The 14,336-nt window shown below is 38.6% G+C and overlaps 2 protein-coding genes across 2 annotated transcripts; both read left to right on the top strand.

The window, feature by feature from the left end:
* The first annotated feature begins 539 nt into the window (after nt 1-539).
* LOC106922138 (vascular endothelial growth factor A-like) lies at nt 540-1,973 on the top strand. Its single transcript, XM_088002169.1, has 2 exons — nt 540-1,737; nt 1,814-1,973. Exons 1-2 carry the CDS (start codon nt 1,543-1,545, stop codon nt 1,877-1,879), a joined length of 261 nt encoding a protein of 86 aa, XP_087858295.1. The 5' UTR covers nt 540-1,542; the 3' UTR covers nt 1,880-1,973.
* Nucleotides 1,974-4,980: 3,007 nt separating this feature from the next.
* On the top strand, nt 4,981-14,201 carry cipcb (CLOCK-interacting pacemaker b). Its single transcript, XM_014994324.2, has 4 exons — nt 4,981-6,174; nt 7,838-8,010; nt 8,097-8,281; nt 9,495-14,201. The coding sequence occupies exons 2-4, from the start codon at nt 7,902-7,904 to the stop codon at nt 10,326-10,328; spliced, it is 1,128 nt and encodes a 375-aa protein (XP_014849810.1). The 5' UTR covers nt 4,981-6,174; nt 7,838-7,901; the 3' UTR covers nt 10,329-14,201.
* The last annotated feature ends 135 nt before the right edge of the window (nt 14,202-14,336 follow it).

Here is a 14,336-nt window from a genome sequence, read left to right as displayed (position 1 = left end):
ACAGGCAACTAGAAAACAATGAAGAGAATCCAGAGCATGACGCCTCAGAAGAGAAAGCCCACAGCATCACAGATTAGCTACCGTGCTTTACAGTATTTATCTTTTATTTCAGTGTTTGTTGCCAAAAAAAGCTTCATCTTAGTCTCATTTGACCAAAAGATTTCCATTTGAAGTCCCAGTAATGCTCCACAAACTTTATGCTTCTGCTAATAGAACAGAAGGTGTTATTATTATTATTATTTTAATTTGAACATGTTTTCCCCCTACTGAATAAAAGATTAAATCTCCACAGAGACACTGAGTCTCCAAAATGGTGTTTAGGGTTTTCTACTTTGGTGCATGATAATATTTTTATTTTTGCAGCGTTTAGGTGACACTTATAAAACCACACCACTGCTGGACCGTATTACTCATGCAGTGACGTCTGGTTTTTACTATTATCATGAACGCAGCTGTCACACCCAGCTGGTTTAGGTTCTGTTGCATAAGACTTGAGCACAACTTCCTAAATAGCCAGGAACACATCGCAACTACTCACAAGAAGTCCCTGAGAGCAGCAAGTACAGGAAGAAATTATGATTTGATTCTATGTTCTGGTTAAACAAACAGAAAAATCCAAATATCTTTAATTGGCAGATAGCTAATTTTACCTGATGTCCCTGAATGAACACTTTATTACATTTTATTCCAATTTTATAGTAATTTCTGGTAGATTTAGGTTGGAAGTAATTTTTTAATATAACAAACATGTTTCTTTGACTGGACTTTATTTTAATGTTTTGGAGTAAAGAATGACAATTTGATATGAATATTGTAAATAAAAACAGATACATAATATGGAAGAGTTTAAGACCTTTGAAAAATAATTTAATAATAAAAAATAAAAAAAATTATGTGATTTCTGTATTCACAATCAATGCTCTTTTTACAGAATGACGTTAGTTTTGAGAGAGCGGCCTTGTTTGATTCTCTCGCAAAAAACAAACTTGATTTTAAAAATTACTTCAAATCCAAATCTGCTGCGGGGTATGAATAATTTTGAGCCCAACTGAACGCAACAACTTTTTGTATTTTTCCTTTTCCCCCCCTAAAAATCACATTTTGAGCGTCGCTATTCCGCCACCGCTAGAGGGAGCTGTGCGACTGCTAAACGCAATTCCTCAAACTCCATTTGCTGCACATTTGCTTTGTATTTGTGGCATAATTCTGGCAGAAATGAAAAGCGACAGACATGTGTATTGCTCTGTAAAATGATCTATTTTTTGTTTATTTATTTATTTATTTGTTTTTATTTAGATGCTCAATCTTCCAGGGAAGGAAAGGCCAACGGGTAGGAATGACACAATAATTGACTCTTGTTGATATAACTGCGTATTTTTCTTGCCATAATTTACTACCCAGCGTTCATAGTTTTTTTGTTTGTTTGTACTATTTTATGCATTCTGTAAGAGATCTACCATTTTAATTTGTTTCAAGTGTTTCTGTTCTGTTCTATATTTGATCCAAAGTGTCTCCTAACTTTTCTTCTTTTTTTATGTAGCAATGGGATTCACGGAGGTGCTGAGCAAGAGCCTTTGTCGGCCGATTGAGCAGTATGTGGAGGTGGAGAAGGAGTTCCCTAAAGAATTTGAGGGTTTCTACATACCTCGCTGCGTCTCACTGTTTCGCTGCTCTAACTGCTGCCTTGATGAGTCTCGGGAGTGCTATCCTGTCGTTGAACGCAACATAACCTTGGAGGTGAGGAGAGATCACGGGCGCTTTCAGACGCATTTGATTGCATGAGACGTTCACTTCCCTCCCCTCATGTCTGCAGGTGAGTTGGTCGCATCAGGTCATCAACCTCACGTTTGTGGAGCATCTGGAGTGTGGAGTGAGGTAGACTAATGTCAGACACACCTGGTTCGATTCAGCTGGTATAAAACTGGAGTATTAAAGTTGTTCTCCCCTTTTAGGCCAAAACAGTATCAAAATAATACAAGGTCAGTAAATGAAAGGTTTTATCTTTTGGGATCTGAACTTATTTATGACTTAGTAATAATTTTGTTCTTCACAGCAATGAGGACTCTCTCAGGGACAGACCTCAAAGGAGGAAGAACAGAAGGAGAAGATGTGAAAAGTAAGACTGATCTTGTCATCGTTTTTCTCGACTCAGCCTGATCATGGTGAACGAAGCCGTTTCCAGAAGGTCGCAGAAACTTTGACAGATTAAACCAAGCACAAACGTTCTACAGATTTAAAGTAGGAAGAAGAAATCAACTAATTTCTGTCGCTGGAAATATTGTTTTGGAGCAGATCATGAGATACTCCAGGGTGACTGTTCGTAGAGTGACTGCAGAGTCTTTAAGGAGAAACTTGACTTTTGAACAATCTCCTTTTATCCACATTTCAACCATCTATTGACTGGAGAAATTGTAGGTAGTTCTAGTTTTTTTTTTTTTTTTTTGGATGACTTTCTTCCTCCTCTTTGTGCAATTCACCAGAACCGCTGGGACAGAGCAGAGCTGCCCCACTTGTGGGTCACTGCAGAGTTTTGTCAAGTCTGTCGAAACAGAATGTGGTGAGAGCAGAACAGAGGGAGTATTTTCAACCATAAACTCAACAGGATCTATTTTATAAAGAAATTAAGTCAGTAATACACAGAATCTAATAACTAAAACTTGCATACCAGTCATCCTTTTAACAATACTGTATGTTACAGACGCTCACATCCTCAACTCTCAACACAAACTGTGAACCATCTGGCAAACGGTTTAGAAGCCGTGCAGATTTAAAACTTAATTGGTCCCTACAACAGTCAGATTTTAAATAAAGTAGACATGCGGTGTTCTGTCACGCTGCCGATGCTCTAATCTGATTTCTTGGTTTGTTTACTCGCTGGGATGTATGCGAGAATGTGCGATATTTTATTGAGCAGTATGTGTTTTTGATTTTATTGTGTGCGGTGTATTACTTTTTTTTTTTTTTTTTTTAGAACTTACACTTTTATTATTTTTACAGAGCAATTACAACAGCCATAAATCAGTAGTACATAACACAAGTGTTGAAAATATGAAGTTTCCCATAAAATAAACATCTTAGCATGACATCTTATGACCTCAGCATCACATCTGTAGACTCATCACCATGCAACCCTAAAGTAAGGACACACTTTGGTGGAACGAGAGAGAGAGAGAGATAGTTTGAGGAATCTGGGTCAACAGCTTGCAGCACTGCCTGCAGGGCGTCACCAGCTCCTCTGCTTCACAAAAGGAGAACGCAGCAGTAGAAACACACGCAATTTCCAAACCACTTCACCTGGAAGCCGTTTATTTTGGGCTTCGGGTCACTGGCAGGGTACTGATGAATTCAACGGTATGTTTGGTTTCCCAGGAAACGTATAGATGTGTTATTTCATTCAGAGTGATCATTTCGCTACATTTAAACGTGATTTAGATCCATTATCTCCTCATTGGCTCTCCAAAACGTCAACAAAAAGTACTTTGTATTCACACACCTTGAAAACCTTTTTGCATCTTGTCACGACAACTCCAAACTCCAGCATAAGACTGTGAGATAGATGAACACGAGGGATTTACCAACAGCGAAGCAGAACGGTTTTGATGTTTTCTTTGAATCTGAAAAGTGTGGCCTGGCTTCAGATTCGTACCTCACTCAGACCAACCTGTTGCATTTCTAGAGAACCACATTTCTGCCCGTCCTTCTCTGCAAAATAACAATGCACAGGCACTATATAAAAAAGCATCTGAACACATTTTCTATTGCTTTTCACTATACATAACTCAACAGGATTCTGCTGAGAAAACAGAGAATATTTTACTTGCTTTGTGCAGGAATACACTGGATGTTTTCCAACCCCCAAAACTTGAGGTGCGGAGGAAGGAAATATTCCTAATTCTGAATGAACCACCACTGGCTCCATCTGCCTCTCTGTCCAGTCTGACCAGTTTCCCTGTCCTGACTGAGCTCTGCCATTTTGGCCAGAGTCCCATTTCAACTTTTCGTTGCTTTATAGATTAATTTCAAGCATTTCAATGTATCAAACAAATCGAAAGCGTGGCAAATGAACACCAGGTGTTTTCTAAGTGAGTAAGAATCTGAAATTCAGTTGGAGTAAGGGAACAAAAGATGTTATCATGCGGTTCATAGCGATTTGAATTCATTTCCATGTACTTTGTCTTTCCAGGTGCTAGTTCTCTCACTAGAAGATACAGCTTCATTGACGGACACGTCATATGGGATCAATATTTCCATCCTCTGTACATAGATAACTTCCTGCATTCATCCCACCAGAGGCCAGTTTTTCTTCTCCAAGCTGCTCTTCATTATTTATCAAAGAAAAAGGATCAGCCTTTGATCCTGGCTGCTGCTTGTTTTGGACTAAAGTCGACTCAGTCTTTCATATTCTCATGTGAAGTTTGGACAATGTACCTAAACTACAGAACACAGAAGACGTCTATTTAAATTTTTTTATATATATATATTTTTACCAGTTAACACAAAGACAATGAATAATGTACAATCAGCAATGTGTGTATTTTTAAAGATTTATTTAATTGATAATGAATCCAGTGAATAAAGATATATGTAAACAACAGTGATTCTCTATGGTCTTTATCTGAGTGTCCGTAAACACTCTGAGACATTAAGAGTATTTAGACAACCCTTAAGCTTTTTCACATGTTACACCTCATGTAATAACACCAAACTTTAATGTATGCTTGTGATTTCATGTGATACGCTAGCAGAAGGTGGGCATAATTGAAAATAGATGAAAGGATTCATAGTTTTCAAATTCTTACCAGTTTAGCACATGTAGGAGGACTGCAATTTTTGCTAATTTTTATATGCTGACAAGCTCAAATCTAATCAGATCAGATTAATAACCTCAATGTCTTGCCACATATTCCAAGTTAGATTTAGGCTTTGACTTTGACTGGGTTAGCCTCCATGTTCAAAACGTCGGATATTGTTTTGTCCTCGCTGATTTGTTGCTTTGTCTTGATGTGTTGTGCTCACTTATGTTGTCTAACAAAACTTTTGACACCTTCACAGAAAAGTCACATTTAAACTGAGCAGTCGTAGCTCGACCAAGAGGAGTGGATACTTTTGTGAAGCACTTGGTTGCTGCTTTCCATAGGTTTAAAAAGCATTCTCAGTCATTAGCACAAACGTGAAATGCTACAGATGTGGTTAGATTTAACAGCAAGGATGTGTCTAAATCAGCATCACAACAGAGAGAACTTGGTATAGTTTTTTTTTTTTTTTCTCAAAGTCAAGCCATTGTTTGATTTTCTGTTTTCAAATGTGGCATCAGTTTAAACTTAAAGAGATTTTGAATATGAAATAATTTTTTCTTTGCAGAGTACGCATTCATAATTTGATAATAAGTCTGCAGTCTTATCCTCAGCGTAAAGATATGCATAAAGGTTAATGCGTGCACGTGTTGCCTCCTTGTTTTATGGGCAAAGTAAAACAGAGCTTTATTTACTCGACGGGACACGCTGCAGCAGAGAAGACTAGTAGCTCTGCTTGGGTTAGCGCCAGGCCAAGTACATAGGTAATACACAAGACGCTCTCACGTCACTGTGCTCTACGTTGCCTGCTCTGTATACAGTTCAAATCCCGATGGTAAGACAAACGCGTAGTCCTTAACTTGCCACACTTTTGGCTGCGGTCACGTTTTTCAGCTGCTGGCGGCTCCAGCCAATCAGAGACCCGGAGTGCGGTCACATGGGAAGGGGTGGCGGCCAAAACAATGTGACGTACCGGATGCTCCTGACGTGGCCACGCCCTCAAGCACCAAATATGGATTCACAGCTGAACTAAAAATATATTATTTTATCCCATTTTGAGTTTTAATAATTAAAAAAGGTGTACTAAAGACGTGGAAACAATTTACTATTATTAACAAATTATTCGTTTTGAAACAAACAGGACAGTTAGAGAGCGTCTCCCGTCGACTGTCGCCACGGTGCTCCGCATGTGAGCTAGAGGGCGGGGGAGGAGCGCTGGGTCCCGTGTACGGCACCGTGGAACAGACAGTGAAGCTGGGCGGCTGCAGTTAACCACCGTACTGAGGAAGAAAAAAAAGGTCAGCCGCAACTTCAACCCGAATGAAGTTTCCTATTTTGGTGTTTTTCATACCGCCTCTTTGGAAGAACATCTCGACTAAAAGTATGTGTGTTGTTTTGTTTTCTCTGTTGTGATTTTCGACATTTTAGACGACTGTCACTTCGTGGGAGTCGTCCCTCATTAGCATGTCTTAGCCACACTGTTAGCTTTAAGTCGCTCACTACAGTTCCGCGAAAAAATAATGCTGTCGACTTTTTCCGCTTTATTAAATGCTGATTTGTTTGTCCTTGTTAAGTCACAAACATGGAGTTTCACACCGGTTGGTAATTTACGTATGTGAAGTTTGGTTTTCTGCCAACGTTTACACTACCGTCAGGCCTAGTGAAGACTAAAGACGAGCGTCAAACTTGTGTCCACTTTCATACGTCAATGTCGGATTATCCAGAAAATATCTATAGATTAAATAAGGGTTTAATTCTTCCTACATGAACAGTGCCTTGCTTGCGTATTCATTCCTTTTGAACTTTTTCATATTGTGTCAGGTTACAACGTTTTATTTGATGTATCAAGACAAAATTTTCAAAGAAAAAGTGGGTACATTGTGTTAAAAAATGTATTTAGAAAAAAAAAAACATCTTTTCACCCTGATACCTCTAAATAAAATCCGGAATCCGAGAAGCAGCTAGGAGCTTTGCAGCAGCTTTGGAGGAGCTGCAGAGATCCTCAGCTCAGCTAGAAACAATCAGAGACAACAACAACAATTTGTGTGTTCCACAAACCTGAAACCTTCTGACATGCCTTTGAGCTCTAAAAATGGTTGGAAAAATGACACATTCCCACTAAGGACTGTGATATTGACGACATCACGCTGTAGTGACGTAGAAAACCTGTTATATCTGGCAGAATAGTTGAGGCAGGGCCAAGGTACACTTTCCAGCAGCGTAAACATCCAGCTAGAAATGGGTTCAATCGAAGCATGTTCATGTGTGAAGAGTCGCCCAGACTAAGTCTAGACCTGAATCTGAGACTTGAAAAGTGCTACTCGGATCCATCAAACCTGACTTTGCTTCAGGTAGTTTGCTAACAAAAGGGGTAAAAATGTGAGATACAGGCAGAGACATACTGCTAAAGAATAGCATCTGTAATAGTAAATGGCTGCATGTTTTTGCAAAAACATTGCTTCTTATTTATGCTTTAAGTTGCTGGCATGTCTTGTATAATGACAAGCGTGTAAAAAGTTAGAGGAGTTACTTACACCAGTTGCAATAACCAATAAATCAATTAATTGCATTATAAAGTGAGGTCAATAATTTCTATTCTGATGATAGACTTCATAATCTATTTCATTTATGGTGTGTGTGGTTTATATTTTTTCCTTTTTATTTATTGTTCTGTGATTTATGTTTTTCGGCTGTCTAAATTATCTTCTGGTTCCAATTCAGTATGTCTCTTGAAAATGATCTCAAAATAACAATATTATTGTTTATTGTAATAATTTCCTTTACAGTTTATCGTTCAGCAAAATTATTTATCGAGACAGACGTAGCATTGCTACCTTAGCAGCTCACTGTAAATGGAGATGATAACGTAAAGCGATCCCAACTGAGCATGGAAGAAAGTATTTGTAGTAGTTTTAGTTTGTTGCTTAGTTGTAACCACCGATATTTACATGCAACTTTTAAATGTTCCTGCATGTGTTTTTAGCTACTTGCCACAGTGTCATGTGCTGCCTGTTTGAAAAGAGGGTCTATTGTTTTGTCCGCAGGTTTAGCGTTTGATATGCTGAACTAGTTTTGTCGGAGCTTGTGGACAAGAGGACAGTGAAGAAGATGAGCACCAAGAGGAAGGCCGAGAGTCTCCTGAGGGCAGCAAACCGACCTTGCGTCATGAAGTGCAGAGGCTCCCAGGTGGATTCAGAAAGAGACTCCGGATTCTCAGGTTCTGTCCCCGAGCCGTAGGGCGTGTTGAGGAAAACTCCAGACGTCCCAGTGGAACCACAGCTAACCTCTCTGTCTGCCCTACAGACGCCAGCTCAGAACACCTGAGCACCATGGACACCACGGACTCTGAGGATTCTCCTCAGCCCGGAGGGCGGCAAGCGGCAAAGGCTACTGGTTCAGGCCCAAAGCCCTCCCCGCTGGCCGTGGTTGGAGGCTCCTACTCCAGACTCTCGCCTATGATCATAATGAACAACGTTGTGCTCAAGCAGGTAACGGGATGAAACCTCTGATCTGAAATCTGAAAATTCTGTAGGGCTGAAGCAAGCGATTATTTTAATAATTAACTGACTATTCTATCAATTAATCAGATAGAAAAATTGGCACATTCTGCTGATTTTTTTAAATTTAACTTAGACTTATTTAATCCATTATTGGAATTACATGAAAAATACCAATAAACACATAATTGTCTAAAATGCAATGACAGCATTCTTTTAGTGAACACTTGATCATCTGTAGCAAAAGAGGCATCTGCATCTATAAAAAACATCAACTTATGAAAATCTCTGCTGGACTTTAACATCAATACAGTGTAGGGCTGATCTGTTGAGTATTTATTGATTAGCTGGATAGCAAAAGGAGATTTTTTCCCCCCAGATTGTTAACCAGATAAAGGTAAAACGACGCCTCCTATATATATACATATTTGTACAGTTTTGGCTTAATTACTGCTCTAAATGTGATGTTCTAATGGCCTTTATTGAGTCTTTATAATCCAGTTAATAATCGATTAATCAATTACTAAATCAGTTGATAATTATTTCAGTAATTTATCACAATTAATCCAAATAATCTTCTGAAACTTTTATGTTCTTAATACTTCTCTGCTTTTTCTGCAGGTTTCAATTTTGATATTCAGATCAACTCTTATGTTTTTGTTTTATATTGGTATTTGAGTGACTTTGAGAGCTCTTAAAGATAAAATGTATTAAAATAAAAACTTTTTATTATAGTTTAGCAGTAGCATGAATGCTCGGCACCCCGAGGTTCAACCTAAGAGTCGACTAAATATTACATCCAAGTAGTCCTTTGCAAATGCAATATCAGTTATAATAACACTGAGACGACTGTTTGATATACTGTCAAACTTTTCTGAGATGGATTTTGAGGTAGTAGAAAGAACAGAGATGTTGATGTCGCACACGGAAAATGTACTTATAAAATTTTACTGACTTAATTCCAGTTTGCTGAAATGAATGTGATCAAAATTATTGGAGCTGTTCGGAGGAACAGAAGCCACTTGGAGTCAGAAACATGTTGAGTTTAATGATGTGTCTTTACACTGGTTTTATTGAAATATCCTAAACGGGTTATTCGTCCCCAAAGATAATCTAGTTTAATTTAGCATTTAAAGATTTTGAAATGAAATGAAGAGTAAAAAGGGGATCTGTGTGTAAACCTGTCGCCCTCCTTCCTCTGCAGCCTGTGGAGAACCCGCCCTCTCTGAAGCCGTGGGGCTTCAGCCCCGCTGTGGAAGTGGTGCAGCCCGTGGTGCCGCAGCCGCAGGTGGTCTTTCTGCAGCCGGTGGTCTCCCGCCAAGCCTCCAAGGAGGCCGCCTCCAAGCACAGACGCTCTAAAAAGTATCTTCCAATCTTAAAGTCCTACCCTAAGATCGCCCCTCATCCTGGGGACAGCTCTGCTTCCTCAGGAAGAGGAACCGCTTCTTCTTCTTCCTCCACCACCTCCTCTTCATCGGGGTCAGAGAAATGTAGCTCGTTGACCTCCAACCTTTGGGAACAATGTCCGAGGGAGAAGGTGCAGAGATCTCTGTGTAGCAGCACCAGCAACTCCGGAGCTGCTTCCCCCAGTCTTCCTGGTACTCCCAGTACTCCCAGCACCATGTCCCCGCTGCTCCAGAGCAGACTCTCCCTGCCCGCAGCAGAAACCAGCAGCGGCGGCGCGGAGAGGCCTTCGTCGGCTTCCGACGCCCTGCCCTTCGGTCACTCCAAGGACCAGGCGCTCACGCTGGACAGCATCTCCTCTCTGGAGTGCAGCGTGAGCGACGGCAACCCGGACACCAAGAGGAAGCGCTTCTGCAACACGTACAACATCCTGAGCAAGTCGGGCCTGCTGGACATCACGCTCCGCACCAAGGAGCTGCTCCGGCAGAACCAAAGCACGCAGAGCGAGCTGGACCGGCTGAAGAAGCACACGGACCTGTTCCTCCAGGCGCTGCAGAGCGGGGACACCAGCGCCTGCATGAAGCTGCTCACCAGTCTCCAGGAGGAGGACAGGGACAGAGCTGCTCAGCTGTGAGCTTGTAGACTCAGAGGAAGACCAGGAAGTGCGGGGGAGGGAAGGCGGGTGAGGCACGGCGAGGCAGATGGGCTGAAAGTAATGCGCTCTACATTAGCGGCCCCTCCCCCAGACACACAGACACACTGTGGCCTACATTTCAGCAGTCATTTGCCTTCAGGTCACTTCCTGATGCACCAAACTAACCTAAAAATCATCAAAGCACTTGTCCGCTTGCACTCTACTTATACAATGTTCCGTAACACTGTAGCTGGATCCCGCAAATTTCTTTCACTAATATGTCTGAGGAACAGATTCGGTTCAAAGTCTTTTTGCAATGCACAAAAAGAATTTCTAATATATTTAGTTCATTAAAGCATCAACAAACGTTAATTACTACAAACTCCAAAACTCAACTTTCGAGAACCTTTTTATCTAACCAGGCTGTAAAAGGATTAATTTAAACTATGTGCTAATAAACTGGATTGTGCTTATTAGGGATGCACCGATCCACTTTTTTCACTTCCGATACAGATGCAGATATAATATTTAGTCAATACCGTTCTGATACAGAAAAACAGCTGAATTGACTTAAAACATTTCTTTCTTTTAAACACAGACATAAATGTACTGAATTACAACTTTATTAGATAACTCTGTACCAGCACAGCACACATAAATACACCAATAGCTTCATAATCTTGGTCAAACATGTAAAAACAACTTTAATTTGTTCAATTAGTACAATTAGGAGTATAACTGATGATGTAAAATAAAATAAAGAAACTTATACAATAGGTTGACTACCTTGGTCAAACAGGTAAATATAAATTGTAACAAACCTTTTTTTTCTCTAATGGTTCAGAAAGTGCAACTAGGAATTCTAAATATAGTGTGAAATAAATCTAACATGATGTTGCTCAGAGCACAGAACATAGAATTAGACTGAATAGATCTACCATTATGGATTAGACACATTTTCACTGATTTCTTATCCATAGCGGACCAATACAAATATTAATAAGGGATCGGTTCATCTCTAGTGTTTATAGATTATGTCCCCTACTGCTAAGTTGTGCCTCCTTCTGCAGAGATGGTCATAAATGCAGTGTTTTTTTTTTTTACTTTACATTTTTTAAAGATTAACAAACTTTTACAGCTCTAATCATTTTCATCTGAATGCCAGAATATAAATGATGGAGGATATTGCAGCTTTTATGAGTTAAAATCTCTTTTTAAAAAAGGGCTTTGAAAAGAGCTTCACTTGGTCTTTGTCTCCATGGAGACGCTTAAAGAGGAAGTCCACGCTTCCAGTGATTACATTTTTCCACGTGTTAGTGGATTTTATCAATGTATTTGAATTAGCGTTCTGTAAAACACTTAAGTTGTTTTGAGTCAGATGTTGTTTCCAATCAAAACTACAGAAGTTGACTGAAAATGTGAACTTAAAGGAGCGAAAACTGAGAGACGACCGAGTAAAAATGCTGGAAATATTCAGATGGTATGAAACGATTAGCAAAATCTGCAGTGAACATAAAGGGAGAGGAAAAACTAACTCAGAAACACCCGATATTCTGATAACAGGCCATCTTGTTGCATTATCTCTCATTCATTTGACTTTCTAAACATGACTCCACAGGTGTGCTTCACTGACTCCATGTACAAAACGTTTGAGCATGTTGAAAATATTACGAGCATTTTGCCTGTTTGTAGCATAAAACAGCCAAACGTGCATAAAGTGTACTTATCCTCTGCTTCTCAGGAGGTTCTGTTTTAGCTGTTTTATGTGTTTTAGTTTTGTGTTCTCATCAGGTTGGCAGACATTCATGCTCAAGTTCACTGGAGGAAAAAAGCGTTAATAACCAGTTAGATTCCTCTGTGATGAAGGTTCGTTGTCTTGGAGTTAAAACGTGTTTATCGGTCACTTCTGGGTCTGTTCTCTTTTCAGCTTTATTGTTTTTAAATATTCAGAACAGTGTAATGTAAGGTGACTGAGTCGTCTGTTTTTGTGTTGTCTTTTTCTTCTGTATTTTTTTTTTTTTTGTATATATTTTTTTAAAAGTGTATTTAAATTTATGTTTGTTCAAAATGATAGAAGTATTAAGGCAACTACTGATGAAAGCCAGTAGTTTTCAACCTCTTCAATCCAGTTTTTTTTTTTTTTTTTTACTCTAAATTTAAATTTGTTTTTAATAGATCATGGCCTTAACATTTTAATTATGTGTAAGTTGAAGAAGAAATCTGCACTAAAATCTAAGAAAAGCTTTGAAGCAATTTGTGGCAGAATTAAATGGTAGCTGTGGCGCTGTAGCTTATTTAAGACCAACATCTTTTTTACTTTTTTATTTTTACACTATAGCTGCATTACCAGACATTACAACTGCACAGCCTGAAGGGTGTGGTGATTTTTATTTTTATTTTATTTTATTTAGCTAATTGTAATCACGGTGTGATATTTGTTGCTTATACTGAGATAAAGTGGTCCATATTTAACATCACAAGTAAAATATGAGTTTTGTAATATTGCCATCTAAACTGCTGTAAATAGAAAAATATTGTTTGTGATGGAGAATGTGAGAAGACATTTTTTCAAAGCTCGAAAGTCATTTTTATTTGTAAATTACACATTTTATCCCATTTTAATGACTATGTTTTTGCTTTAATAGACGCGTCAATAACTGTGTTCTCCACACTGTCATTTAATATACGAGGCACAGTTCACACTATGATTTTTTTTAATTAAATATAAAGTGGATGATTTGTGCCTGCTTCACAAAATCAATTCAATGTGAGCAAAGAGGAGCTTTGTGTTAAAGATACTGAAGGTCATCATCACTCCTCCCATTGTTTCTCACTGCAGTGCACCGTTTCCACCATCAGCAGACAGGCTTTATGCTGTCCCGTCTTTAATGTTTCACAGTCTGTCCAAATATTACATCTGTTGATCTGAATTGATCTCTATATGTTGATGGATATCAGGAAAACGTTGAGTTGAAAGGTTTTCACCTTCTGGCACAAAGACTTACCAATACAAACTTTTTTTGTTTTCCTTTCTGATACCATTTACTTGTCTGGTATTTGTCTACAAACAGTCCTGCAGGTGCTGCCTGACCTTTGACTCTGCTGCTCTAAAAGGCCACAGCTTAGATTGTTTTTTCCCCTCTCTAAACTAAATCAAATTTCTCATTTGTCATTTATTCTCTTTAAAGCCTTAAAATGTCCAAGGTAGAGAAGTAAAGCTTTTCCTTTTGTGAAAACATAAACAGGTTTCACAATTTCAGCTTAGCTCAAATGGCTAATTTGTAGAATGTTTCTGAGATGGAGATGGATAATCTAAATTCATTTACTTTATACAGTTTGATGGTCTTTAGCTGACTCAAAATCTTCCAGTTGGCATACAGTATATGTGCTCTTGCAATTTAACGAATAACACTAGTAGTCTAAAGATCGTAGTCGTTGTGGTCGTATTTGGTAATGAGAATTTGCAGTGTCAGCTTCCAAAATGTTGATTGAAACAAAGTAGTTTTCATGTACAATGGGATACTTTTGAAGTATGTTTGAAAATTGGCAGCTTTAAATTCTTTTGTCTGTGTATTTTTAAAATGTGAAGAATTGGGATTGTTCATTAAAAATGCACAAATGGCGATGTAGATATTGCGAGCTAACATTTTTTAAAGGTGTAAAAAAATAAATTTAATCGAGTCATTCTGACTTGCAAGCAATAAGTTCTTGTTTTATAACATTTGTGGGTGGTGAACATAGAAAACTGACTAAGTCATAACTTTGAATGGGTTTTAAAAAACTGAGTTATGGTTTGGGTCAATATCCTGTTTTGTTTTGTATGTTTACATTTAGGATGTAATTGCCTGTGTAATAAATATTATTAAAAAAATATATCCTGATGAGAACGGTTTCTTATTTGCTCCATTATTTTTTCTAGATTTTTCTAAATATTAAAAAAGAGGTGCAACCAGTTGCTAAATTGCAAACTACAAATATCTAAATACATTTATTTTTCTCTCTGCCCGT

Source organism: Poecilia mexicana, unplaced genomic scaffold (genome assembly GCF_051168715.1).
Source record: "Poecilia mexicana isolate PSO_F unplaced genomic scaffold, ASM5116871v1 scaffold_21, whole genome shotgun sequence".
NCBI lineage: Eukaryota > Metazoa > Chordata > Actinopteri > Cyprinodontiformes > Poeciliidae > Poecilia > Poecilia mexicana.
Note: the sequence above shows the minus strand (reverse complement) of the source record. Positions and strands in the feature narration are given on the sequence as shown.